Consider the following 27,455-nt stretch of genomic DNA (forward strand, 5'->3'; position numbering starts at 1 on the left):
GGGGTGGCCGGGTGGCAATGTTGAAAACAAATTCACACCTTTCAAGACTCGCATGCAGGAGTTGTCCAGTTTGCAGGGCTGTCTGCTATGGGGCACTGAGTGGTCATCCCGACCTCACTGCGCACTCCGAGTTCTGGAAGCGTTGCCGAGGGACACCCTGGCATCGTGAGAATGAAGGCATTAGCACGCAGCTACGTGTGGTGGCCGGGTCTCGACGAGGACGTTGTCAATTGGGTAAGTTCCTGCAGCATTTGCCAGGAATCCCGTCCTGCTCCCCCCATTGCCACCCCTACTAGATGGGAAAGCGCCAGCGCTCCTTGGTCCAGAATTCACATCGACCTGGCCGGCCCCTTGCATGGGAAGATGTTCCTAGTGGTCGTGGACGCCTATTCTAAATGGATTGATGTAGCACAGCTATCCACGACCACCACACTAGCAATCACCAACGTGTTAACACGCCTGTTCGTAACGCACGGGCTACCCGACTCCATTGTCTCCGACAATGGCCCACAGTTCGCATCGACCGAGTTCAGCCGTTTCGCTGCCAACCTGGGTATCCGCCACATTTTCACAGCCCCATTTCATCCTGCCAGTAACGGATTGGCTGAAAGGGCCGTCAGGACCACTAAAGAAGCCCTGGCTAGGTTCAGCAAGGATGACTGGCACCACAAACTCTCGCGGTTCCTGATGAGCCAGCACTCAACTCCTTGTTCAGTCACCAATAAGTCCCCAGCTGAGCTCCTGATGGGCAGGCGTCTGAGGACTGTATTGGACAGACTTCACCCACAATACTGCCCTGACTCTCCCCTCGCTTCCACATCGGGGGTTAGACATTTTATCTTACAGGAGCCAGTATTCGCGAGGAACTTCGCTGGAGACCCCCTGTGGATCCCGGGCGAGATCGTAGCCATCACCGGGCCGCGGTCGTATCGGGTCAGACTGGAGGATGGCCGCGTCTGGAGAAGACACATAGACCAACTGCGTAGGCGCCACAGCACCCTCGCCAGCAGGGATCCAGAGTCACAAGACGAAGGGAGGCCTCATCTTCAGCCCCACATCCACATCATGTCCGGCGACCAGTTCACACCAACAGCCGATCCCGAAGGCCCGAACACGGACAGCGGCGCCCAGACGGTTGACCAGCCCGATCCAGTCTACGGGAGCACATCCCGAGTGTCTAACCCTACGAGCCCCGGGCATGCCCGAACCGAGGGGCACACTGATGACACTTTGCCGGCTCTGCCTTCCCAGGCAGACCCCGAACGGACAGACAACGTTCCAGAGCTGCGCCGTTCCGGGCGCCAACATAAACCTCCTGCCTACCTCAAAGACTATGCGTGTTCGCATCTGGGGGGAAGGGGTGTTATGTCCTGAGAACTCTAGGAGTTCTCACTCAGGTCCACTCACTTTGCGTGGGCGTTCTTCCCTTCACTCATTGGTTGGTTCTCCCCAGCAGCCAGCTATAAAAGCAGGCTGCGGGGTCCAACCAGTTGCTGATTGCTGCGAGCCAGTTTCCAGGCGTGGCAAGCACGATCAGCCCTTTATTGTTATAATAAAGTATTGTTGCACTCATGCTCTGGTTCAGCCTCTCTTTTCCCAAACTTAACATCAACCTTGCCAATATTGTGTGTAAATGAAGGCTGGCTGCTGCATCCCTTCGTGCTCCCAGGTCCTTGCCTGACTTCACTCTTCACATTAAAGAAACATCTGAAGTTTAGCAAAGGAGAACTATCACATTCTAAAAGAAAATGTGGTTTCTCAGCATTACCTTGATTTCCCAGGGTGCCTGGTCCCACCTCCTTTCTCAGAAATAAAAATGAAGGTGGCTGAAGGTTAAGACATGTTCTAGAAGTTGTCTATCCAGCAAAGGACAAATATAAGTACCAGGTATTATCCCACTGAAGAGACAAGGTCAGGGACCAGCCTGGTGCTCCATCACTGGAGGTTTTCAAGAAGAAATTGGAAAGCCATTTATCTGAAGTAGTACAGAGTTTCCTGCTTGAGCAGAAAATTGGACTGGCAGACCTCCAAGATCCCTTTCAAATCTGTTATTCTGCTATCTGCTTAGGTATGGTGGCCATTTGTTGAAAAGAGGGGGTGGGGAAGTTGTATATTGCAAAATTGTTCTCAAATTGTCCACCAGCCCGTAAAGAGACTGAGGACCCTTGTTTGATGGCTGAAAACTGGGAGACTATGAGTTATAGTGCTACCTTAGGCACGAAAACCAGCTGGCTGACTTTAGGCCACTCCCTCCCTCTCTCAGCCTGCTTCATCTCAGGGTTGAGAATTAATACATGCCTGTTATTGTTCTGACCCAACTTGGCAAGAGAGCCAACACCAGGCAAAGGCAGCAGCCCCCACCTTTTAAGGTTTCGTCTACAAATTCTGTTTCTTCATAGATTAAAAGCTCTTCATAGATAAAAGGTTGCTTCCAACTAATTAGCTCCGACAAGAAACAGTCTTGCCAAGTTGTTTTTCAAGGCTGCCAAAAACCCACAGATAAGAAATAGTTTACAAGAGTTTTCAAATACTAACTATAATGTCTACGAGGCTGAGTTTCAGTGCGTCTTTGCCTTCTGCAAAGAACGCTTCTTCAAAGCTGGCTTTTATCCTCTTGGGGGAGGGGCCATTACCTTGCAGCCTTACTCCCAAGTTGCCTGTGCTGCTGTAACTGTTCTCTCCTATGAGCAATCCTCAGCACAGGCTCCTCAGGAACCTCCTCATCACTGCTGCCAGCCCCCACAATCTCTGAAGGCAGCAGTCCACTCCCTAATGGTCCTGGCCCCTCATCTGAGTCCTCACACTCCTCCACCATCTGCACTTGCTGCCGGCTAACCACAACAGTTATTCCACCTTTAAAATCCTGTAAATACAGTATTGCTCTCTCCTTGTTATCACTTTCCAGAATGACTATTTTACACAGGATGCCTCTCTTAAAGATTTCAGTGTTACTCTGCCATCGATCAGCATTAAATGTCCCAAAATAGACAATTCCATCCATTGTAACAGTTCTTACAAATTAGTTAAGCAGTAGAAAAGTCTTATGTGATGTGCAATGATTCAAAGGCTTAAAAGCTTCCTCCGTAAACTGAATAAAATTGATTTCTTATTGTTTTAAAGGATTCAGGAAGCCATCAGCCAAAGGAAATTATAATATTGCTTAAGGCAATAGTTTAAACAACTTCCTCAGGTGCAACCGACACCTAACAGAATTCTCTTGATGCAATTTTTAATGCTGAATGGTGCCTGGTAGTGACATTTAAGTCCAGATCCCTTCATTTTCTGTTATTTAAGAGTTGTAAATGCTATTGTCTTCTGTAGATTCTTTTAAAAAAAATATTTGCGGAAATAAGCACGTGAGAGGGCGGAGTAAAGGAAACACATATTCCTAAAATGACATGCTGTTTTGTAGTACTGCTTTTATTCCATTTATCAAGTTTGACTCTCTGTTCATCTGACAAAGTGAGCGGTCTTTTGTGCTTCAATTTTTGGTCCCTCAAGCTGGTTAAAATGACAACTGTTCTGCTTCAGATCATGGCTGTCCTTCTCGTCTTCTGGGTGACTCCTAGTAAGTACTAAATATTCCAACCGCCCCCCGCTCCCACTGAATTTATATTTGGTGTCTCTGGTGGAATTTAGAAGCTGACTAATGAAAGAGCAAAGGCACATCAAGTAGAGTATTCTAATTTGTCTGAATGTTTTATATATAAAGAATTTCCTCCAATGATAAGTTGCATGCAGTTATCTTAAAGTGATGGCAATATACTACAATATATAACAAAAAAGGGGGGAAAATCTTTGGTTTACCTGAGATAATGTAGTTTTTTTAACAATAGCATATTTAACATTTTATAACATTTTCTATGGAAGGGGAAATTTCTGTTAGAGAAATCTCATGGGAGCCTTAATTAATATAGAAAAATATGAGAGATGCAGGGAAGTATAATATAATATTTATGTGTACTAGGTTCACACATCAAAATAGGCTACATGTTGAGACATTTTTTAAAAAACAAGTGTTATCCTTAGATTGCAGGAAATAAGAACATTAAATCAGGTTTTAACAGGGAACTTAATTGCTAATATATGTGATTCTGATGCTGTCCTCTGATGAAATTTTTCAAGCTCAGTCAATAAGGATTTGGTGGGCATGCACAATATGTGTGTGTATGAAATGGATTGAACAAAACTCAAGGTTTCCTAGTCTATCACAACATTTTTCCTTAAGTTCTGACTCCTCTCCTAGTGCAGCTGAAATGCCATCCATTATCAGTCCATTAGCCAGCAGAAAACTACAAAACATAAAAAATGTGGTGTTTCTGTTGTTGATCCTTACCTTTCCACAGGAAGGATGCTATCATATGGGTATGGGTATTATCACATACTGTGTGCAGGGGACTTTAAAGAAAGATTTTTACCACCCAGCAGGAAAATATACATTACTCTTCTCAACAATGGGGATTGTGAAATGCATTTGGAAGGACATGTATCCCCATGCTGTTAGCTACTAATTGCTGACAGGATCATGGGAGAGACATAGTGTAGTCCAGTCTTCCTCTTTCCACACTTTATATGTAACAGCTGACAGGCACATGGGAGAGCTGGTGTGATGCTATAGGATTCGTGGTGTACCTTGCAGCCCTCCCATGCATTTGTCATCTATTAACATAGCCTATTTTAAAACATGAGCTTAGAACTCTTCTAAAAGAGTCTTAAACCCATATGAAGTAATCCAAGTCACACTTTAAAAGGATCAAGAGGATGGCTTTTGCAGTGCTGAGAAAAATCTACTTTCTGACTGATGACATAGCTAGCTTGTACTATCTATCAGCTGATAGATAGACTATAGCTGATAGATAGACCATAGAGAATTGTACCATGAAGTTGCAGCAAGAGAGGCTCCTCTCAGGCTATAATTAGTGCATTGCTCCTGCCATCATTGGTCACCTGCTATTTAGGCCAATATATGTCTTTAAGCTAGGATTGCCTCACAGATCTGGCAGATAAAGGGAAAACCTGATTTGAAAGAATTGGATTCACCTACTGCCTAAGACCCTGGAGGACAATGCCCAAGAATACTAACAGTTGAGGGCACCATAAGGTTGGCTCTGATTTGGGTAGGACATGATCTGAAACCAACCTCAGGAAGATACACCAGAGCATGTTCATGGGCCTTTAGGTGCAAGTGGGGGCAGTAAGAAAAGCCAAACAGCATTATTTCTCAGCAACTTCTGAAAACAAAAGTGGACTGCACTACTTTATGTAAGACTTACTGAAAGAAAGTACAGTTTCCAATTGTTTAAAAGGGGATACAGTAATGCCAGGAAATATTGCCTCCTAATGGATTGTGTCCTGTTAGTAAAAACTCACTTGATCATACTTCATGAAATTCAAACCTTTCCTGTCTATGTCAAGGGCAAGCAATGGTACCTTGCAGATACGGTCATATATTTGCAACAGCAACTAAATAGCCACCTTTTCCACTTCCTTGTGACAATTTGAAGATATCTGCGATTGTTTTGAAGCCTATCATTCTTGTATTGCTGAGAACAAGGAAAAAATAATCATTATTATTCACTCAATATTGCCTCGGGTTGGGGATACATAAGTTGGTTCAAGTCCACCCTTAGCCATGGAAGTTTATCAAATAATGTCCAAACAGTCAAGTTCTCTCATCAAAGCCTACATCACAAGCAGCGGTCAAGGAAGGGTGAATGACAAAAGTAGTTATGACTCCATTGCAGTACGGGCTCTGCTACTTTTCTATGATGTTGAATGTACAGTAAAAAGGAAAAATAGATTATGTACAGTACTTTGTGCACCTGAGTTAAAGACAGGAGGCATTCCTGTAAATCTTTTTTCTTATTTATTTACTGACAAGGATTTATATACTGCCCAGACTCTAAGATTCCAGATGGTTTGCAGGGCAAAAATAAAATATTTGCATCTCAATACAGAGAGAATAGAAGAAAAGCAACTCAGTAGCAACAGCCAAGCAAACAATTGCAATTGGTCACCAAATTATCCCTACTTGATCACATAGACTGGGCAGATGGCATCTGAGAGTAACCTGGAGTCAATCCACAGAGGGCTTTAACTATAATTGACTAAAACAATTGAGATTTAATATATAGTAAATAAGAAAATAATGCATAATTCATAAATCCTAAAAAAGCATATTAATCCAAATCAGGAGAAAAAATATACTGAATTCACAATGCCACATAAGGATATTTAGTACAAACATTCTAAATACTCAAAAATAAGTAAATAAGGGGATAAGGAGCATCCTGCAGTTGAAGCTCCAAATCCCTTGTACTTTCGATGGTCAAATGTCATTGGGCTGCTGCTATTTTTGAATTCTCATTGTCCACTGGTTACGTCCAAGGTCATACCAATTAAACTGACACTATTTTGATTAATTCCCAAAGCGAAACATTGAATTATTTCATTATATGATTCCAAACTGGCCTTTTTGTATGTTTTGATATTTATTACTTTCTATATTTGTGTTTGCCCTTTTTATGTTTGCTGTTCTAATCTATTCTGCTCCATCCAGAGCTGTCTTCAGTGGGGTGAGCAGCTATAGGAATTTAATTAATCGATTATCTGCCATCAAGTCATTGTCAACTCTTAATAACCACATAGATAGAACTTAGTGGCATTGATAAAAGAAAATGAAGTAGATTTAAACCATGGGCTCTACAAGACCTCCATGTCCATTTAAAGTGATCTGCTTGAAAAGATCATGTGAAATAATCCTTTCTAGTTTGCAATTAGCCTGATTCAAGCTTGGTTTGATTCAGGATCTCTTTTTCAATAAACTTAATATTCAGTATATTCATAAAACAAGACTCTGGTTTAGGTGTTATTAATGAAGGTTATATTATTATTCCACGTTCACAGAACATTAAAAACCAATCAGCTGAACATTATTAAAGTATAGTACAATAGTGTAGAATAAAACTAAATTCAATCCAATCCAGCAGTTTATATGGGAGAAATTAAAAGGGCAAAGCCCCTTCCTCCTCAGAAGACCTAAAGCCTGCTAGCTAGCTAAGGAGTGGGAGGAGCACCTGCAGATGAAGAAACAGAATAACAAAATAACAGAGTTGGAGGGGATCTTGGAGATCTTCTAGTCCAATGCTCTACTCAGGCAGGAGACCCTACACCCAGGGGTGGGATTCAAATTTTTTAACAACTGGTTCTGTGGGCATGGCTTAGTTGGTGGGTGTGGCTTGGTGGTCATGTGACTGGGTGGACATGGCTTGGTGGTCATGTTACTGGCTGGGCATGGCCAACTCAATATCACTCACATCGAGTAGTATGCATGTCGTCGCCTGGACTCTCATGACTGTGGGGATGCTGCAACAGTCCTAAGTGTGAAAAACGGTCATAAGTCACTTTTTTCAATAGTCACTCCATACAAGCAAAGTATCACCAAAGGAGGGGGAAAAAACTCCAGAGGTGTTCCTGAGACAGGAAGTCTAGTCCTGCCGAGAATGTAAAAAGGGTCAGTGGAGAGGCAGTTTCTGTAAACAACCCCAGAATGTTTCCTTCCTGCCTTCCTTACAGGATTAGGCCAGTAATTTCTTCTAACTACAGGTTTCTGAACTGCTTAGAATGTTAACAACCAGTTCTAGCGAATAGGTGCGAACTGGTAGAATCCCACCCCTGCCTACACCATTTCAGACAAATTGTTGTCCAATCTCTTCTTAAAAACTTCTAGAGTTGGAGCATTCACAACTTCTGGAGGCAAGTTGTTCCACTGCTTAATTGTTCTAACTGTCAAGTAATTTCTCCTAACTTCTAGGTTCTTCATTCTTTGATTAATTTTCATCCATGGCTTCTTGTCCTGCCTTCAGGTGCTTTGAAGAATAGGTGGACTTCCCCTTCTTTGTGGCAACCCCTCCAATATGGGAAGATTGCTATCACCCTATTCCTTCTTTTCATTACATTAGACAAACCCATCCCAGCAGCCGTTCTTTGTATGTTTTAGCCTCCAGTCCCCCAATCCTCTTTGTTGCTCTTCTCTGCACTCTCTCTAGAGGCTCAACATCTTTTTTGCATCATGGCAACCAAAAATGGATGCAATATTCTATGTGTGGCCTTACTAAGGCTTCATAAAGTGGTATGAACACTTCTTGTGATCTTGATTCTATCCCTCTGTTAATGTAACCAAGGTCAACCTTGGGATTTTTTTGGCAGCTGCAGCACACTGCTGGATCATGTTTAAATGATTGTCCACTAGGACTTCTAGATCCCTCTCACAGTTATTGCTATTGAGCCAGGTATCATCTATAATATCTATATTATACCTGTGTATTTGGTTTTTCTCACCTAAATGTAGAACCTTACGCGTAGAAACAGTCTATGCATAAGCTTGCAGGTTTTGTTTGTGTTAGTGGTATTGTTCGTACCATTCAGATCAGTGCTTATGATCCCAAATAAAATAAAGCTGCCTTCGAATTGGCACCATTCTTGTGTAGGAGTACTCTTGAAAGTAGACCACTCTATTTTTTCATATTTTATTTGTGTCCCCTCTTTATTATTTTAATATACAACTCAAGGTGGTAAATGTACCTAATGCTCTTCCTCCTTCTATTTTCCTCACAACAAATAACCCTGTGAATTACCAGGCACTGCTGAATTGGTCTCATTTTGGTTTGCCTAGATCCCTTTAGAAATCTTTGCTACTATCTGGGTCCATGTTTCAGCTTATTTGCCTTTAATGGAAGACAGAAATGCTGAAGAATATTAAACAGGGTTTTCTTTTTCCATCCCCCATATTGCTCAAATTGTTTGCCAATCCTGATGCATCCATCCTTTTTCAGAGGGAATAAAAACTCTCAAGCAAGGATGCAACCAAGTGACCTTTCTTTAATTCTGCCTACTCATAGCACACAAAAGCCAAGACAGCACTTTTTTCAACCCTAACATCATGACGTTCCTTTCCTTTTGTTCACACAGTCCATGGGCGAGACCAATAAGCAGCAGTAGCACTTCCCCTCCTAATTCTGACACCATGTTCTGCCTTAAAATGTCTACACATTATTAGTCTTTGTCACCCATTACTGGGTGGGTGGTAATGGCTGGAAAGCGAGACAGCATACATCATGTTGATATAATTTCCGGCTGACTAAAGAATGGATGGAGACTGGAATAGGCTGAGAACTTAGAAAGTGCAAAGTGTATCTGGAAGAGGGAATCTGAGGATGTCTGCCACACTGGAATGAAACTCTGTCCTTTAGCTGGATCGCCACAATATAGGACAAGTTCATTCTTGATTTCGAAACAATGACCTCATGACTGAGGGATGCCCTTTCTCTCTCTTTTGCTCTCTTAAAAAGTTTATCTGCTCTTTAAACCTATCATTATGTGTGTTCATTTTCTCCTTATCAAATCCAGACCTCACTATTACCCCTTACAAAATTCTAGGATCTTGTGCCCCCGTCCCTCTTCTGTTATTTCTAATTTGGCATTTATTCTTTGGTTTATTAGTGTATTCAATGGATCATACTAAATGATCTTGAATGAAGGCTGAGTCAACCTTGAGCCTGGTGAGATTTGATCTGCCAAACTGCAGGTAGCTGGCTGCAGCAGAAGTAGTTTGCAGTACTGCACTCTAACCACTGCGCCACCAAGCCTCTATTTATTTATATATTTATATATTATTTACATATTATATATTGTGCTAAACTTCCAGGAGTAAATATCTAGCCCAGTGTTTCTCAACTTTGGCAACTTTTAGAGACGTGTATCTCAACTCCAGGATTCCCCAGAGTTGAAGTTCAAACCTTTTAAAGTTGCTAAAGTTGAAAAACTCTGATTTAGCCTATAAGGTGGTAAAAACTATCTCTGTGTGCCAACTGTGTGCCAACTTGACAGATGTTTACACTTGGCAAAACATGTAGATGGCCAGCAGCATGGTGCACTCTCAGGACAGAGTCATACAAGGAAGCCAACTTAGCCAAGGATTCCACTGCAGAATTTTGTTTGTCATTTTTCAGTGGGTCTGGTTCAGTACAACAATGGCAGGAAGACAGTTCTATTCCAAGGGAAAGTGATGTGTGATTGTAAAGTGTGCATTATTTCTTGGCATGTTACTAACAAGTGGAAAGCAGGAATGCGACCGATATCACAGTAAAGGGGCTTTTTATGGAGTTGACTGAACAGGCTGGGAACTGATGGGAAACTACTTCTTTTTCTTGGAATCTTGCCCTTGGACTTGTTCAGGCAAGTTGCTTCCCTTTTTTCTTGGCCTATTCCACTCTGTGCAATAAATGTTGGCAAGCAGACCATGACCGATCACTTCTGCTTTTAATGGGGCTGTAGTTCACCATGGATAAAATGAAAAACCAATGGTTCCATATAACTGGCCAGGAGGGGAATGAAGGACTATCACTCTGTGCTTTTCAATCAGGCACTTCTCTGCACGGAACTGTTTCAGACTTACCTTCCTTTTGAAGGAAAGGTCACTAGTAACTCAGTGGTTACTCTCTGATTATTTATAATCGCATGACTAGAACATAGTAATGCTATTAATCAGAGGAAGGTGGTGACTTTGGTTAATGGATAAGCAAAGGTAAAGAGGTGGAGGTTGGGGCTTGGGGCAGTGCAGCCTGCAAGGTACCCCTTAGCCTTCCAACAGTAGAAACTGGGGAGGAAGTTACAGTGATTGCAGCCTTCCCATTGCTACTCAATTGGAGGATTGCCCTTTGGCTCTAGGTCCTATGGACAATGTTGTTTTAGTATCTATATTGAATTCAGCTTGCAGTCCAATTGATCTTTATATATAGAAAGGATGGAGGGTGCCCAAATGTCCATTCCTTCAGGAGACATATTGACTTGAACAGATCTTAGTAAGCAGCAAAATATTTTGGATGGGTAACAGATCTTTACTACCTGTAGGATGGCTCTTCTGCATTCTTCAGCCTCTACTATTTTTCCTCTGCCTGCGCTTATTCATTTGGCCTCAAAATTGCTAACCCTGCCTCTGCCTCTCTTTTAAGGGAGATGAGGTGGATGGAAGAGCATCTTCTTTTCTAGTCTATGTTGGCTTCCCAATTATTCTGGGGAGGACTCAGAAACAGAAATAGAAAACCACTTTCTAGCTAATACAGTAACACAAAAACAATAGCCAGGCAAACATCTGATTAGCATTGTTGCACAAAATATTAGTGGCAACATAGAGAGTGGCTGGGTGGTAGGGGAGGTAATGTGGCATTGTAAGAAAGGTTACAGCCTGGGGTGTAGTAATGGTCTGTGGGAATGACTTTGGGAGACAGGAGGATGAGCTGCAGACTAGGCAACAGTCAGATAAGAGGCAGCTAAAGTCGCAGAAGGAAAAGGGATATGGCAAATATCTCAGAAAAAAAGCCCTCTCTAGTTTCTTGAACTGTATAGATGAACAGGAGAGATGCATTTTCAGATTTGCAAGTTTCTGTTAATGTAACCTTGCAATAAAGCTAGAGCTAGTTTTGGGTGTGCTTCTATCTGGACTACCTCACAAGGCTGATAGACACTCATACTGAAATTCATACTAGACTTTGGAAGGATGTTGAATTCTCTAAATTATAGCATATCATAAATCAAGTAAAGATGCACAAGCAGCAATTTTATACTTTATAGCAAATTTTCTTGGTTTTGATGCTGGAAAATGCAGTATAGGTTTATCCAAATTCAGTGATCTGAAATGTCCTTATAAATAAAAATATCAGTGTTACAGCCATGTAATATCAACAATGTCTGTGGATGTAAAATAGATATTAAATGACAAAAGCAACGTTCAGCTCTTGTGGAATTATGATAGCAATCTCAACTAAATGACTTTCCAGGAAATATAGATCTATATCTGTGAGTACTCTGACAAACTCCATCAGTGATCATCTTTTTTGCCAGTAGAAACTCCAAATTTAAGCTTTGTAATATTTCACTGTTGTCTGAACTCTGTTTTAAGATTCACATGAAAGATCTGAATTTTTCTCCATTTGGCACAGTTGTTTTGCATGCAAAATAGTTGCTTTGTATTTGGATTGTATTTTTTCGGACGTTTGGAAGTATTTCAAGCCTATAACATTTCCCCTCCAATTTACCAAGTCAGCTGAAAGTGTCTTCTCTGTACAAATGTCGCTCATCTATAGTCCTACACAGGAAATGAAAAAGCAGGGCATCCAAGCTTTTTCCACTGAAAGAAAATTGAAAAAAACAAGCTGATGCAGCTGCTTGAAATATGGAAAAGAACAGAGGAGAAGGGACCTTCAACCCAGATGATTCTTCTTCTTCTTCTTCTTCTTCTTCTTCTTCTTCTTCTTCTTCTTCTTCTTCTTCTTCTTCTTCTTCTTCTTCTTCTTCTTCTTCTTCTTCTTCTTCTTCTTCTTCTCCTTCTCCTTCTCCTCCTCCTCCTCCTCCTCCCTGCTGAACAAATCATTGGTAAGTAGGGCACAATGCTTGTTTAATTTTCATTGAAGTATCTTTTCAGAATCAGAACCATGCTTCACATACTTTTGGAACTGCAGACCTTTTTGTAACCTTTTCTCTGCATCCTGTTCTTTTTTTTTTCTAGTGCGCTCATGTGAAGTCAGTATCCATCCCAAAGTAAATGCTGTGATGTTTGGGGCTTCTTTGAATTTGACATGCACAGTTTCATGTAGCAACTATACTGAACTGAGATGGGAAGTGGCTCTTCCGTTTGTGCTCAAGAAGGGACATGGTTGGATTAATCTGTATATAGCCAGTGTGACTGAATGGACACTTCCACTGTCGTGTTTAGTTAATTATGGAGACTTTAATCAAACCTACACCAGGGAAGTAATTTATGTTTACGGTAAGTATTTATACATTCTGTTTACCATAAATATTCCAGTAGTCAGACCTAAAAGGTATCATAAGGCTTGGGTCATATTTGGTTTCTAGAAAAAAATCTGTAGAAGCACTGTGCTTATTTTCCTCCCACCAACTATAAAATAGTGGCACGTCTAATGTTGTCAGTGCAGCTCAGAAAGGAGCCATTGCAAGGCAAATAATTGAGACTGGTTCATGATCAGCTTTAGAGCCTATTTCCAGCCCTCAAAAGAATTTGATATGGGAGGTTTGCAGAGTCCAACCTGGTGTAGAAAGTTAGCACCCACCCCCTCTCCTAGAACATTGAACTATTTTGAGAAATATTTAAAAAGGCAGGATAAAATATTTTCCCTAAAAGAGAAATAATAATCTTAAGGGGAACAGAAACTCAGAGTCCCAGCTCCCTGCTCCCAGCAGATATTTGGTGCCCATTGAGAAGGACTGGGCCAGCCTATCTACAAAACTAAAGACCTTCAGCTCCAGGATGATGGGATTAAGACGTGACCATTCAGGACATAATAGGATTAACCCACTACAATCTAGCAGCAGAGCTCACTACATTGCACAATCTCCTAAGACATTACATCACCGAGCAAACGTCAACCAAACTTAACTCAGACAAACATGACCCCTACATGGCCCCATGGAAGTCTGACAACAGCCAATAGAATAAATATTCTTGCAACAGGAACAGGAGGCTGAAGTTCAAAGCCCAAGAGAAGATATAAATATCCCCCACTGTCAACGCCATGTGGTCAGCTGCACTAGAACCACCATGTGGTTCTGCTTCATCATTAAACCATCTTTCCAATCAGCCTCCATGCTTCCAGTGTCTTTGTTCAGCTTGGAACTGAACCAGATGGATATTTCTCCCAACACTGGCTTCTCCCTTTCTGGTGATCCATTGTACTTCTGTTCTAGGTGTAAACTGACACTACAAAGGCCATGCAGTTCCCATCGAGTGACCTTCAGATACTTTGGGATGACAATTTCAAGAATTTCTGATCATTATTTTCTAAGGCCTAGCATTAAGATCTTGAATCTCTTTTGGGCTGGTGGACACATTGGAAATTTTGAAAGTCTGTTGAGAACATGGAGAATGACCTTTATAGGGAAGACAATCAGCCTTCAAGGTAGACAAGGTCAGGGGATGCTAGTTTTCAAAAGTATTGTTGTGCAATTAGGAAAATTCCAACAGAAACTGAAAATATACCAAAACCTCTCTCTATTTCAACATACTCCTAACTCAATAAAGGCAGAATTGTTTTGAATTTCTCGAGCTTCCTATTTCCACAGGACTTTCCTGTAACAGCTTCATGCTCTCCAGATGTGCTCTCACATCCTTGTACCAAGTGGCTGCTAAGATGTCATGAATAAAAACTAGACAAACTTATTTTGAGCACGCTAATAAGCCAGGGAGATGGTTGTCCTATAGACTTAAAAAAGGGAAAGAAAAAAGATTGATTTACCAATTAATAGATGGAAACTGAGATACACAACAGGGGATAGAACAGAAAAAAGAAATTGCCCATAAGTATTTTGAAGATTTATAAAGAAAAAAAGGAGGAGGAGGTCAATGAGGATAGGATAAGAAACTCTCTAGATAAAATGAAGGATAAAGTACTTGGGGAAGAGATGAAAGAATTATTAAACAAAGATATTACTTGGTCTGAATTGAAAACAGCAATAGAGAATCAGAAAAATAGTAAATCTCCGGGACCAGATGGGATCCCAGGGGAATTATACAAGGCAATAGGAGAACTAATAGGACCCCCTTATGGCGGAAGTTTTTAACGATGTCCTATTGGCAGCCAGAATGCTGGACTCATTGGGGGGTGGGGCATTGATTTCGCTGATCCCAAAGGAAGACTTGGACTCCCGATATATACAAAACTACAGGCCAATTTTATTGTTAAATATGGACTATAAAATATTTGCTTCCATTATTGCAAACAGCTTAAAAAGAATTCTGAATGACCTGATACATCAAGACCAAAATGGATTTCTCCCAAACAGACAAATCAGGAATAATTTAAGAATAGTACTAGATGTTCTGGAATTTTATGAAGCCCACCCAGAGAAACAAATAGCCTTTATGTTTTTAGATGCACAGAAGGCCTTCAATAACTTGAATTGGCAATTTTTAATCCAAAGAATTTATAACATGAATTTAGGCACCAAATTTGAAAATACTATAACCACTATCTATGGCACACAACAGGCAAACATTACGATAAATGGGGAATATACCCGCCCAAAAAAATAGAGAAAGTGGTCAGACAGGATTGCCCACTCTCACCCCTTCTCTTCATATTAGCATTGGAAACATTACTAACATATATTAGACAGAACCCAGACATAAAAGGATTAAAGGTCAAGAAAGAAGAATATAAGCTGCAAACGTTTACAGATGATATGATTTTTTTTTTATTGAAGAGCCAATCGAAAGAGGACAAAAACTGATGAACGAGTTAGAACAATTTGGAGTAATTGCAGGATTAAAAATTAATAGAAAGAAAATGAAATTAATGACTAAAAATCTAACAGGAAAACAGAAGTTAGAATTAGAAAAGGTCATGGGATTTCAAGTGATAAAGAAAGTTAAATACTTAGGAATATGGCTGACAGCACATTGCAAAACGCTAAAGGAAAATAATTATGACAAACTATTGCAACAGGTAAAGAAGGATTTAGAAACATGGGGTAAACTGCAACTTTCACTATTAGGCAGATTGCAATGATTAAAATGTCTATTCTTCCAAAATTCATTTAAATATTTCAGATGATACCAATTAAAGTACACAAAAAGTATTTTGAAGAACTTAATAAAATAATCACAAAATTCATTTGGCAAAAGAAAAATCAGAGGATAAATGTAAAGGCGATGCAAGACATGAAGAGCAGGGGAGGGATGGCCCTTCCAAATTGGGAGTTGTACTATAGTGCGGCATCCTTAGTATGGTTGAAGGAATAGGTGAACTTAACAAACAAGAGAATATTAGTTTTAGAAGGCCACGACCTACAGAGGGGGTGGCATGCTTTTTTATGGGATATCGGGAAAACCACCCAGAAATACTTTCACAGACACTTAATGAGAGATGCATTATTGACTAACTGGAAGAAAATAAGGAGAAAACATTATTTAAAGATACCAATCTGGATTTCAACAATGGAAGCGATGATCCACCCAAACAATTTGGATATTACGAAGATGATTAAATACAAGGACTTATTGGATGCACAAGGAAATTTGAAATTGTGGCAAGATCTTCAAGACCAGGGAGTACAAATTGATAGATGGGCATATCTTCAAGTACAGAATAGATACAAACAGGATAAGAAAGAATTTGGAATCAATAATAAACTTCAGCAACTAGACAAAATTCTATTAGGCCCAGACAAAAAAAATATAACAAAATTTTATAATTACTTAGTAGAGGCAGAATTGGGGGAAGAAATTGTCAAAGGGAATATGATAGCCTGGAATAGGAATATAGGACGTAGTATCACTTTAATAGAATGGGAGAAGGTCTGGAGTAGAAATAATAAAATCACAAAATCAGCAGCCTATAAGGAAAATGCCTATCAGATGTTTTACAGATGGCACCTTCCCCCCTCGAGATTAGCGAAAATGCACCCCAACATGAGTCCGAATTGCTGGAAATGTAAAAAAAGGAGGAAACTTTCTTCCATATGTGGTGGGCTTGAAGAGAGGCACAAAAATATTGGCAGAAAATTAGAAAATGGTTGGAGGAAATGATAATAGAATACATCGAATTTAAACCAGACCTCTTTCTATTAGGGATCTTTAATAAACAGATCTCAAAAAAAGTGAAGTATACGATAGTACATATTTTGGAAAATTGTGGAGAATTTTGTTTTTGGAATCCATTGGAAATTAATACATTAGTGAGGGTGTGTAGTTCTGTTCTCAAAGACCACATGAGAACAGAACTACACACCCTCACTAACGTATTAATTTCCAACAGATTCCAAAGAAACACTATCACCAATCTAATCCAAAAAGAGATACAAAACCAAGACACAGAACAAGACAACGGTATCACACTCCTCCCCTATATCAAAGGCACCACAGACAAAATCAGCAAAATTCTCCACAAACACAATTTCAGGACAGTCTTCGGCACTGACCAAAAAATACCCAACATCCTAAGAAACCCCAAAGACAAGATCCAGCTAGAAAACCAAGGAGTTTATGAAATACCATGCAACAATTGCCCAGCCACATACATTGGACAAACCAACAGGAGAATAAATGCACGCATCGCAGAACACAAAAATGCAGTCAGAAGAGAAGAAAATACTTCCTCCCTCTTCCAGCACCTTAAAGCCACAGGACATGAAATTAATTTCGAAGGAAGCAAATTAATATCCAACACTGAACACTCCAGCAAGAGAATAATCAGGGAAGCCATCGAAATAGAGAAACACCCCCATAACATGAATAGACGGGACGATACCTACTGCCTACCAGACATCTGGAAGCTAGCCCTCACCAACAAACAAGTCCCAGCCACGAAAACCAACACCAAACCCAAAACAACACAGGACACCACCACCAATCCCCCTCATTAGACCCAGGCCCAAACCCATCCTATAAACGAAGGACAACCACCATCCAGAAAACAGACCACGGCTGCTTCACCAGCTTTCGCACCCCCCGACCCCAAAATCAAACAAGCTGACACACGCCAAGAACACAAACCCAGACCCCAAACTCGAAGCCAGTCTGAATGCTACTTCAAAGCCACCCGCTCAGGATATCACATCAGAAAACTCAGGAAATTACACCACAAGAACTCAAGAAGTTGCAACACAGCAAATGATCCAGGATATCACAGCCCAAGACCAAGGATACCACAGCAATAAATCTCACAAGGTCATTACACAATCCATTATCCAAGCTGTTAAAACACGAGAGGCTAATGGAAAAAAGATCACTGCAAAACAAACGACCCAGGAGATTACAGCACAAGATCCAGGATATCTCCACAACAAAACTCACAAGGCCATCACACAGCCCATTATACCAACATCAACTCCATCAACCAATCAAGAGGCAGCAGCGCAGCCAACCAGCCCAGCACACCAGCCCCCACCACCAGTATTTATAGAGAGACGGTAGCTCTGATCACAAACTGCTTGCACTGGCACGAAGCCGAAAGCACCAGCCTGAGGATGGTGAGTGGGACCTCACCAAAACGTTGCCAAGATACTCTTAATCTTACATGGGAAGACCCAAACACACCTAGACCTACATACCTGTACCCATGAAAATCTACTGTGTGTGTGTGTATATATATATATATATATATATTTGCACAAGGATCAACTGTATAGAGGGTTTAAGATAAGGTTGAAAATAAGGTCCCACAAACTGTTGAGTTTTCTGATAGTTTTTTCTACTTTTACTTTCTTTTTTGTTCTTTTTTCTTTTTCACATTTATGTATATGCTGTTTGTCTGTTTTAATTGTAAAATTAATAAAGTTTATTTAAAAAAAGATGTCATGAAACAAAAAAAGTCAAAAGATGAGGAAACAATATATTGTAATTTGTTTATTAAATTAAATATGCCATCCATCTCACTCTACAAAGTGACTCTGGGCAGCTTTCAATTAAAATTAAAATATTAAAAGAAAAGATTGATACAGTGGTGCCATCTTTTCTGTTAGTCCACCAGCTAGCTCTAATCAGGGTGGGATTCAAATTTTTTAACAATGGTTCTGTGGGCATGGCTTAGTTGGTGGGAGTAGCTTATTAGTCATGTTATTGGCTGGGCGTGGCCAACTCAATATCACTCACATCAAGGCACGCATCTCCTCGCCTGGCCTCTCATGACTGTGGGGATGCTGCAACAGTCTAAGTGTGAAAAATGGTTATAAGTCCCTTTTTTCAGTGCCATTGTAACTTTGAATGGTCACTCCACACAAGCAAAGTATCAGCAAAGGAGGGGAAAAAAACCTCCAGAGATGTTCCTGAGACAGGAAGTCTAGTCCTGCCAAGAATGTCATAAGGGTTAACAGAGAGGCAGTTTCTGTAAGCAACACCAGAATGTTTCCTTCTTGCCTTCCTTACAGGATTAGGCCAGTAATTTCTTCTAACAACCGGTTCTCTGAACTGCTGAGAATGTTAACAACTGGTTGTAGTGAATAGGTGCGAACTGGTAGAATCCCACCCCTGGCTCTAACCTAGAATGCCCCTATCAGGGCCCCAGGCCAACCATCAAAACATGGCTTTAAGACCTTTCTGCTTGATTATACAGCAATTTAATTTTCTACTTCTGTTGTTGTATTAAAATAGGTTTATTGGTATACATATATATGATTTTTCTCTCCCTCCAACAGGCATAAAACTAATTTTTCTTAGCTCTTCCTTCCTTTTTTCTTTTTGGCATGGTATGTTATATAACCTGAATGCAGGATTTGATTACCATACATGCTCAGCATTTTGCTTGCCCCAGTTCAAGATTGTATTCAGTAAGCATTTATGTATCTTGGAAATGAAACAAGAATCATTAGTTTAATCTTCTTTTTAGGATGGTTATGTAGGCTATTCAGAAAAGATGAATTCAAACCAAGATAGTGTGAACGATAGAAGCATACATTTTACCTCTCTTGTGAGGTTGTTTCTTATCAAAGTATAACCATAACAATACACATGTGTATATTTGGAATTTGAATCATAATCTGAAATGAATTTGCTACTTTAGTTTTCTAACTCAGATACCAGCAGAACATATTGTTCCAAAACAGGGATATTAGATCTTAGACAATGCCATTTCCCATCCATGCAATTAATACCAGGAAAAAGGTCCCTGATGGAAATCAATTGTACCAACCTATACTTTATTCTACATCTAACTTATATGTGTACCTCTAGGCATCAAGCCAAAAATTAATCAGTTGCAGACAAATAATCACAACTCTACCATTTCCACTTCCTCTTCCCACAACTGGGAATAAGCTATTCATCCTGATGAAGTCCATCATCCAGTTTATAGGATCACCACACCCATGGCAATAAACTTTTCTACATTGAATTGTCCTCCCTATTGCATAAGGAAACAGGAAACTGGAAACTCCAGAGGAAAGCAGCAGCTTCTGGCAGTATCCTTATTTCCAAGAAGAAGCATGTATGGGTTCCATATAAGTCCTGGTGATATTATTAGTGATTTAAAATTGAGGAAGGCTGCACTGTAGTGCAGTGGATAGAAGTGGATCCGTCTGTCTTGCCCCACAAATATAAATAATAATAATAATAATAATAATAATAATAATAATAATAATAATAATAATAATCTGGGGTGATTGAGAGCATGCTGGGTGAAGAACAGATATGAGGAAGCAACTTTCCACTTTGATTTTTAGTAAAGAGGTGGTTTTACAGTGGGCATTAGCTGGAGTCTATTTTGTGGAGAAGCAGGTCCCCCTCTATCATAACAGTCACGAATTGTGAGGATGCCTATGATATACTGCCTGCTTTCCAAATGGACCATGCTCAAAAAGATGTATTGCCACATATATCTGGGGCACATCTTCCCACTCTTGCAGCTGACCTAAGGCCTCCATGACAATGGCCAGTTTGTTTCCATTGTTCCAAGACTAAGGGAGTCCACATGCAAGCATGCTTTGTTTCTCCTAATAATATTACTCTTCAGATCAAATCTTGGTACAACTGCCATAGTCACCATTAAATGGTTTGGGAGAAAATATTTAATTCTCCTCATACTAAATGAAACTGATCCAGTCACAGTATCAAGATACATCAAAAAATAAATTAACATTTTTTTTAGTTTTCTTCCTCCCCTCCACAAGCACACACACACACACACACACACACACACACATATGCACATGATCCTACCTATTCAAGAGCAGGATTTCTTACTACGTGTGATTCTATAACTCCTTTTGCAAATGGTTGAATTTTACAGGGTGCAGTCTGGGGAAAAATATAATAGGAAGACAGGTCATGATCATTTGTTCATCTAAATTTACATGTCTGCCCATCCTCTGGGCAGCTTACAAGTAAAAAAAAAACCTCCCCAAACAGTACAACTACTACGAAATGTCCACCATTTCCATTTTTAATTCTCGTGTTCAGCTGTTAGTGTTTCTTTTCAGTTTTACGCACTACGAAGCATCTCCTCTGTACAGCCTGCTTTTTCTTGCATCAAATTCAAGATGTCATATGTAACTGAGGAGTATGTGACTGATATTCTGATGTGGAAAATGCTACCTTTCTTTTTGCCATTCATGATACACTGATATTCTCGTAGCCATAGAGAGTCATGGAGATAGCCTTGGGAGAAATATCCAGAAGCGATCACAACGATAAAGAAGGGCAGAAGTTTTCTTGAGTCCCAGGAAGGGAGGTAGTGTTAGAAAGAGACTCAAGCTGGCTTCTCTCTGACTCACTGGGGTGGAACAGGGAAAGAAAGAAGAAAACAATCAGACTTGCAAGTGTTATGTCCCTGGAACTTTAAGGAGTTCCCACTCAGGTCCGTTCGCGTTGCGGGGGCGGCTGCCCCCTCGCTCATTGGTTGGTTCTCCCCAGCAGCCAGCTATAAAAGCAGGCTGCGGGGTCCAACCAGTTGCTGATCGCTGCGAGCCAGTTCCAGGCTTGGCTAGCACGTTCAGTCCTTTATTATCACAATAAAGTATTTGTTGCACTCATGCTCTGGTTCAGCCTCTCATTACCCAAACTTAACACTGGCGACGAAGGTGGGATGGCTACCAGAAGCACAATGCAACCGCTGAATCACTAGCCACCGATCCGTAGCCAGAGAGAACGATCGGCAGGCGATAAGAGCAAACGCTGATCCGCAGCCAGAGAGAGCGGTCAGCAAGCAACGAGAGCGAACGCTGATCCGCAGCCAGAGAAAGCGGTCAGCAAGCAATGAGAGCGAACGCTGATCCGCAGCCAGAGAAAGCGGTCAGCAAGCAACGAAAGTGAGAAGCGTCTGTAGCCGCTTGTTAGCCTAGCTACAGGGAAAGTGAAGCGCTGCGAGCCGCAGCTCGTTGCTTTTAGGCGCGAAATTCAAACGGCTGTCATTTGAATTTCTGCCCTAAAAGTACAGTGCGGTGCTGTAAGTCAAGTCACTGACGCCCACGCAGGCGCGAATTTCAAAACGCTGCCAACGGCCGGCAGCCTAACCTCGTGTTTAGCCCAGAGAGAGAGAGGATTGTGAAAAGCCTCTCCAGAGCTGAAATCACTTGCCTGCCACAGGCACTAGAAACCTTCTGCTGCTGCCCCAGAGAGATTTTTCCCAACAGATTGTACAACCGATTTCCTCACTATGAATTCCAATCCAGTCTTCCCAGCGTTCAAGCCGGATGAGGAGAAGTGGGAGTCATACAAGAACCGCTTTAACCATTACATCGACGCAATTGGGCTGGCTGATGCAGGGGAGCACCGGAAAAAATCATATTTCCTGATCTACTGTGGAGCCATCGTCTTTGACACTGCCACAGCACTCGTGGCTCCACGTGAGTTAAAAAAACGTTCCATGGTCTGAACTGTTAGAAATCCTTACTAACCACTATTCTCCCAGACCTTCACAGATTGCCAGGCGATTCACCTTCCGTATGAGGAAACAATCAGACAAAGAGACCATCAACCAGTACATGGCCGCCCTCAGGACCGCAGCACTCCATTGTGGGTTTGGAACCTACCTGGAGGACATGCTCCTCGATCAGCTAGTCTGCGGAGTCAAGGATCTCCACCTCCAAAGGCACCTACTCGCTAAGAAGGACCTCAACCTCGCACAAGCCGTCGAGGAGGCCCTGGCAGCAGAACTGGCAGCACACTCAGCCACCGAAATCCATGGTCCTACTTCCAAGCTAACGACAGTTCCAGTCCACTCCGAGGAGGTGGTCATAGAGGAAGGCGTCACAGCACCCTCGTCAGCAGTGACTCAGAATTACAGACCGAGGCAAGGCCACAGCATCAACCCCACATCAGCACCAATTCCGGTGACCTGCTTACACCAGCAGCCGATCCAGGGAATCCAAACACGGACAGCGACGTCCAGATGGCTGACCAGTCCGAACCAGTCAACGGAAGCACGTCCCCAGTGACCAGCCCTACGAGTCCCGAGCCAACCCGAACCGAAGGACGCGTTCGTGACTCCCTACAGACTCTGAACTGACAGACAACCCACCCGAGTTGCGCCGTTCTGGGCGCCAGCATAAACCTCCTGCCTACCTCAAAGACAATGCGTGTTCGCATCTGGGGGAAAGGGGTGTTATGTCCCTGGAACTCTAAGGAGTTCCCACTCAGGTCCGTTCGCGTTGCGGGGGCGGCTGCCCCCTCGCTCATTGGTTGGTTCTCCCCAGCAGCCAGCTATAAAAGCAGGCTGCGGGGTCCAACCAGTTGCTGATCGCTGCGAGCCAGTTCCAGGCTTGGCTAGCACGTTCAGTCCTTTATTATCACAATAAAGTATTTGTTGCACTCATGCTCTGGTTCAGCCTCTCATTACCCAAACTTAACAGCAAGATTCTGTTAATGTAGCCAATCTCAATAAAACTGAGTTCTAGTCTTCTTGTGGAATTTGCTTCCTGGTTCATAACTTGGAAAGGCTCACATTAGCTGAGGTGGCTTATGAGAGAAGTGGCTAACCTTATTTCTATGAGTCGACACATGTTGGCCCTAAATAACAACATGCCAAGGAATCGCAGAGAAGAAAGCGAGCTGGGTCCAAGAAAATAGGAGATTAGTTAGGAGGAGAAATCCCTATTAAATATGGTACTATAGTATCTCTCTTCTCTTTCATGCCCATTTATTAAATTTGAAAATTAAAATTAAAAAATGCCATACTTTAAAAAAACATTTTGCCCTTAAATGTTGGTACCAAACCAACATGCCATCCCTTTTATAGCACACAGTAACGAAGGGATACAAAAGGGCATTTCAGGGATCTGGGTGGCCACCTCCTGGGTTACAGAAGAATAGGATATGGTCCTTTGAGCAATGATGAGTGCAAGGAAAAACAGGTGTGATCTGGCAGCATGGTCCACTGGTTATTGCAATGGCTTGATGAGATAAAACCCAAGGATCATGCTTGGTGCTAATTTAGGAGGCTGAATAAGTTTCTCCACTTTAGATTTTGCACATCATGGGTTCCTCCATAACTCTTCCATTAGATAATCAAGGGAAGCTTTTACAACGAAGGGTCCTTGGTGCTCTTTGAGCTTGCTTGTTTTTTTGCAGACGCTTCATTACCTAACTAGGTAACATCATCAGTACTAGGCTTTTACAATGTCTGGAAACGACATGTTAATGCTAACAACCACATATAATTCTTGATAGTATTACTGTCTCCAGGAGGCCAAGATTGCCTAGCTCTTTGAAGCGCTAACTTATCTTTCCAACTACTGGTCATAGTTATCTTTTGTCATTCCAAATCTAGAATTCTCTACGCCAGTTATATATCCAGTTTCTGAAGTTCTGAGTGGTCACTTGGAAAAAATCGTGTGCAACATTTCTAGCCTGAAGGTGAGGGGCTCCCTCCCAACTCACAGCAACATTTCTCTGAGCAGAGGTGGTAATATCCTGAACAGCAGCCATGGAAAACCATCAGTGGAGTACAATTTTGTGCCTAATGTAGAGCAGGATGACGGGGCTGAGATCCTCTGTGAGGCCATCCTCCTGTTGGGTTCACAAGTGCTGAGAAAAAATGCAAATCAAACACTGAAAGTTGTGGGTAAGTTGCATTTATTTTTCATGACAGGTGAACTATTTTTTTCCCCTTCAGTCTAGGGGTAGTTATTTGTTATTAGATGTCTTGTTTCTCTCTGTCAATTTATTCTAGCTTTTGAAAATCTAGGACTTGTCCTTGATAGTGAGAGCAGGATTTAAGCAATCACATCAAACCCACCTTTCTTGCCCTTCCTTCTCACAAAGAATGGTGAAGGCTATTTCCTTGTGGCAGGAAAATAATTTTTGTCTCATTGCTGATCGGATAAGTGAGTGTGAAGATTTCAGAAGCACTGTAGGTTTCTGTAGAAAGTGTTTAAGTATACATAGAATGGCAATCTTCTCTTCCATTTGATTAGTATAATTTGGTACAGAGAACAAGAAGCCAGCTTTATAGTTGCTCCATGCTTGCACTTTACGTCAAAGCTAGGGGTTCTTTTGTCCAATGCTCTTAGGAACACACCCAAATGTTTTGCTTTGGATACGTTCTAGTACACATCACTTTCCCTAATGACTGGGTAAGAGTAGTGCTACACTGCATAGATCTTCTGGCCTGTCATCTATTACTAGAGTTGTTTTTCGAGTGTAACATCTTACAGTTATTTTTTTATGAACTTGGGATTCTCACTATCCAAAGTTCCTTAGCAGAAGAAACGCTATTAGTATTGAAGTCTGGCTAGTGTTCATTTTCCTCTACTTCTTTCATTATAAAAATGCCTCCTCCAGCAGCCCATGTTTCTGTCTGTCCTAACGTGCTTCATGAACTGATCATGGAACAAAGCAATTATATGATCAGTTCATGACATGCTGTGAGAGAAGCATACTGTGAGCATATGGGGAATTCCACAGTGAATGTAAATAGCGTTCTCAGCTATTCTTTGCATCTATAGTATATACCCTTTACTAAACAGTCTAGTGTTCATTCCACAGATTTTTAATGACAAATCCTTATTGACAGAAAATAACACAAAATACCTGATAGGAAATTGGTGCCTGAAGAATGGACAGAGAAATGGACCAGTTTTGCTTTTTTGCATTTCTGGGCTGTCAATCAATGCTCTACATGAAATGGTAGGCAGGACTCAGACTCACCTTGTTTATTCCTTTTTTCAGCTAGCCCTTATAATGTCAGCATATTGGCCACTCATGGGACTTATAAAGTGGATACAAAAATTATGGTGACATGTAATGCTAAAGGAAAACCCAATCCAGAATATTCCTGGGAACTTCCCTCCAAAGTTAATGTGGAATTCTCAAATAGCAACAAGACTGTAACAATTACGTCAGCAAAGGAATTCCACAATGGGACTTATCGTTGCCTAATACGTAATGTTTATGGCAAGAATTCAGCACAGATTGACATTGTCTTTGAAGGTAAGATGAACGTTTTTATTTTCAGATTTGCACATTTTTCCTTCTTATATTTATTTATATCCATGTTTAATATTTTCAACTAAACATTTGACTTACAAATTTATAGATGGGGGAGACAATTTTGTGTGTGCGTGTGTATGTTTGTGTTTGTGTGTGTGAGTGTATGTGTGTGTGTGTGAGAGAGAGAGAGAGAGAGAGAGAAATTCTGAAGAGGAGCAGGAGAAATATTACCACAGAAGTTGGAGATAGCAATCTCATCAACTCTGTGGTTTCCTCAGTCAAAGAATTAAATGGGGTTTTGGTTGAATTGGTTAGAAAAATATCAACAAAATAGCAAAGCGCAATTACACATGTGCAGCAAGTTGGCGAGCTCTTTTATAACAAGTTCCAAGCCATCTCTTCTGTTCTATTGCAGGGAAGTCTCGCAACTGGGTTATAGCCCCGGTGATAACAATGTTAGTATTGGGCTTAATTATCATTGGTGGAGTCTTTTACTTTTGCCGAAAACGACCACTTTAAGAGAGGACAGATCAGGATTCCTTTGGGATGAAGAGGCAGAATTTGCAGGGGATCCCTTTTGAGCTACAGCAGAAGCCAGAATGAGAAGGAATCCTAGTTCTCATTCCCAAGTCTACACAGCAACAGAGGCAGAATTTGGATAATCTCCTCCATGGTGCCTGATCTACATTCAGCCGCTGCTGAAACAAGAAAAAGTTCCTCTGAGCCGCTGAGGACTGTTATAGGAACTGCAACATGTGCCAAACCAAAGCAAGATACCTGTATCAGATAGGAGATTCAGCTACCTGAGTGCATTACCTGAGTTGGAAATAGGGAAAAATGTTTCCAGTTCTTAGAGCTGAGCATCATTATATATATAATACAGAAGCTTGATGATGGCAGATGAGATTCTGCCGAAACATTGCTACAACTTTAAAAGCACAACTACAATGACGTGGGAAAATACCCGAACAAAGCTGAATACCATACATATAAATACCTGCGAAAACTTAAGAAAACACACACACACACATACAATAGCATATATATATGATTATATGGATGAGATCTGCTGAAATCTCAGAATGTGACTGCAGATCCAGTGACTGCAGGTACGATTCTTTAGTCTTCCCCAGAGTTATCAAAATTTGAATAATGTATGCAAATTAACACAAATAGCACATTTTAATTCCCTATTGGATTTAGACTTCTAAAGTCAATATATTATAAAATTGAGATTGTCTACATTTTCTAAACAGATCTACTTTGTCCTTCTCCCTTTTGCTCTGCTTTTGCTCTGCTGCAGCTCATACAGGATGTCCTGTGTTAATTTATAAGGAAAGTTTACAAAATTTCACAACTTTCATTGAAGTAACCTTAGCCCTTGGATGCAATCTTATGCAAATACCAGAGAAGTGAAAGTAGAAATTATGACTACCTATTTTTAAATTGTCTGCCATTTATGGATAGGTTTTTGTTTTTTTCATTTTGCTTCTATCAATAAAACAACTGTATTTTAAAA

At 41.1% G+C, this 27,455-nt stretch overlaps 1 protein-coding gene across 1 annotated transcript; it reads left to right on the forward strand.

Moving 5' to 3' along the window:
- The first annotated feature begins 3,363 nt into the window (after positions 1-3,363).
- On the forward strand, positions 3,364-27,455 carry LOC113443289 (uncharacterized). The gene is made up of 5 exons (XM_026711405.2): positions 3,364-3,568; positions 12,566-12,826; positions 24,276-24,569; positions 25,676-25,936; positions 26,352-27,455. Exons 1-5 carry the CDS (start codon positions 3,394-3,396, stop codon positions 26,453-26,455), a joined length of 1,095 nt encoding a protein of 364 aa, XP_026567190.2. The 5' UTR covers positions 3,364-3,393; the 3' UTR covers positions 26,456-27,455.

This window comes from Pseudonaja textilis, chromosome 2 (genome assembly GCF_049901715.1).
Source record: "Pseudonaja textilis isolate UNSWEBS1 chromosome 2, rPseTex1.2, whole genome shotgun sequence".
NCBI classification, from domain to species: domain Eukaryota; kingdom Metazoa; phylum Chordata; class Lepidosauria; order Squamata; family Elapidae; genus Pseudonaja; species Pseudonaja textilis.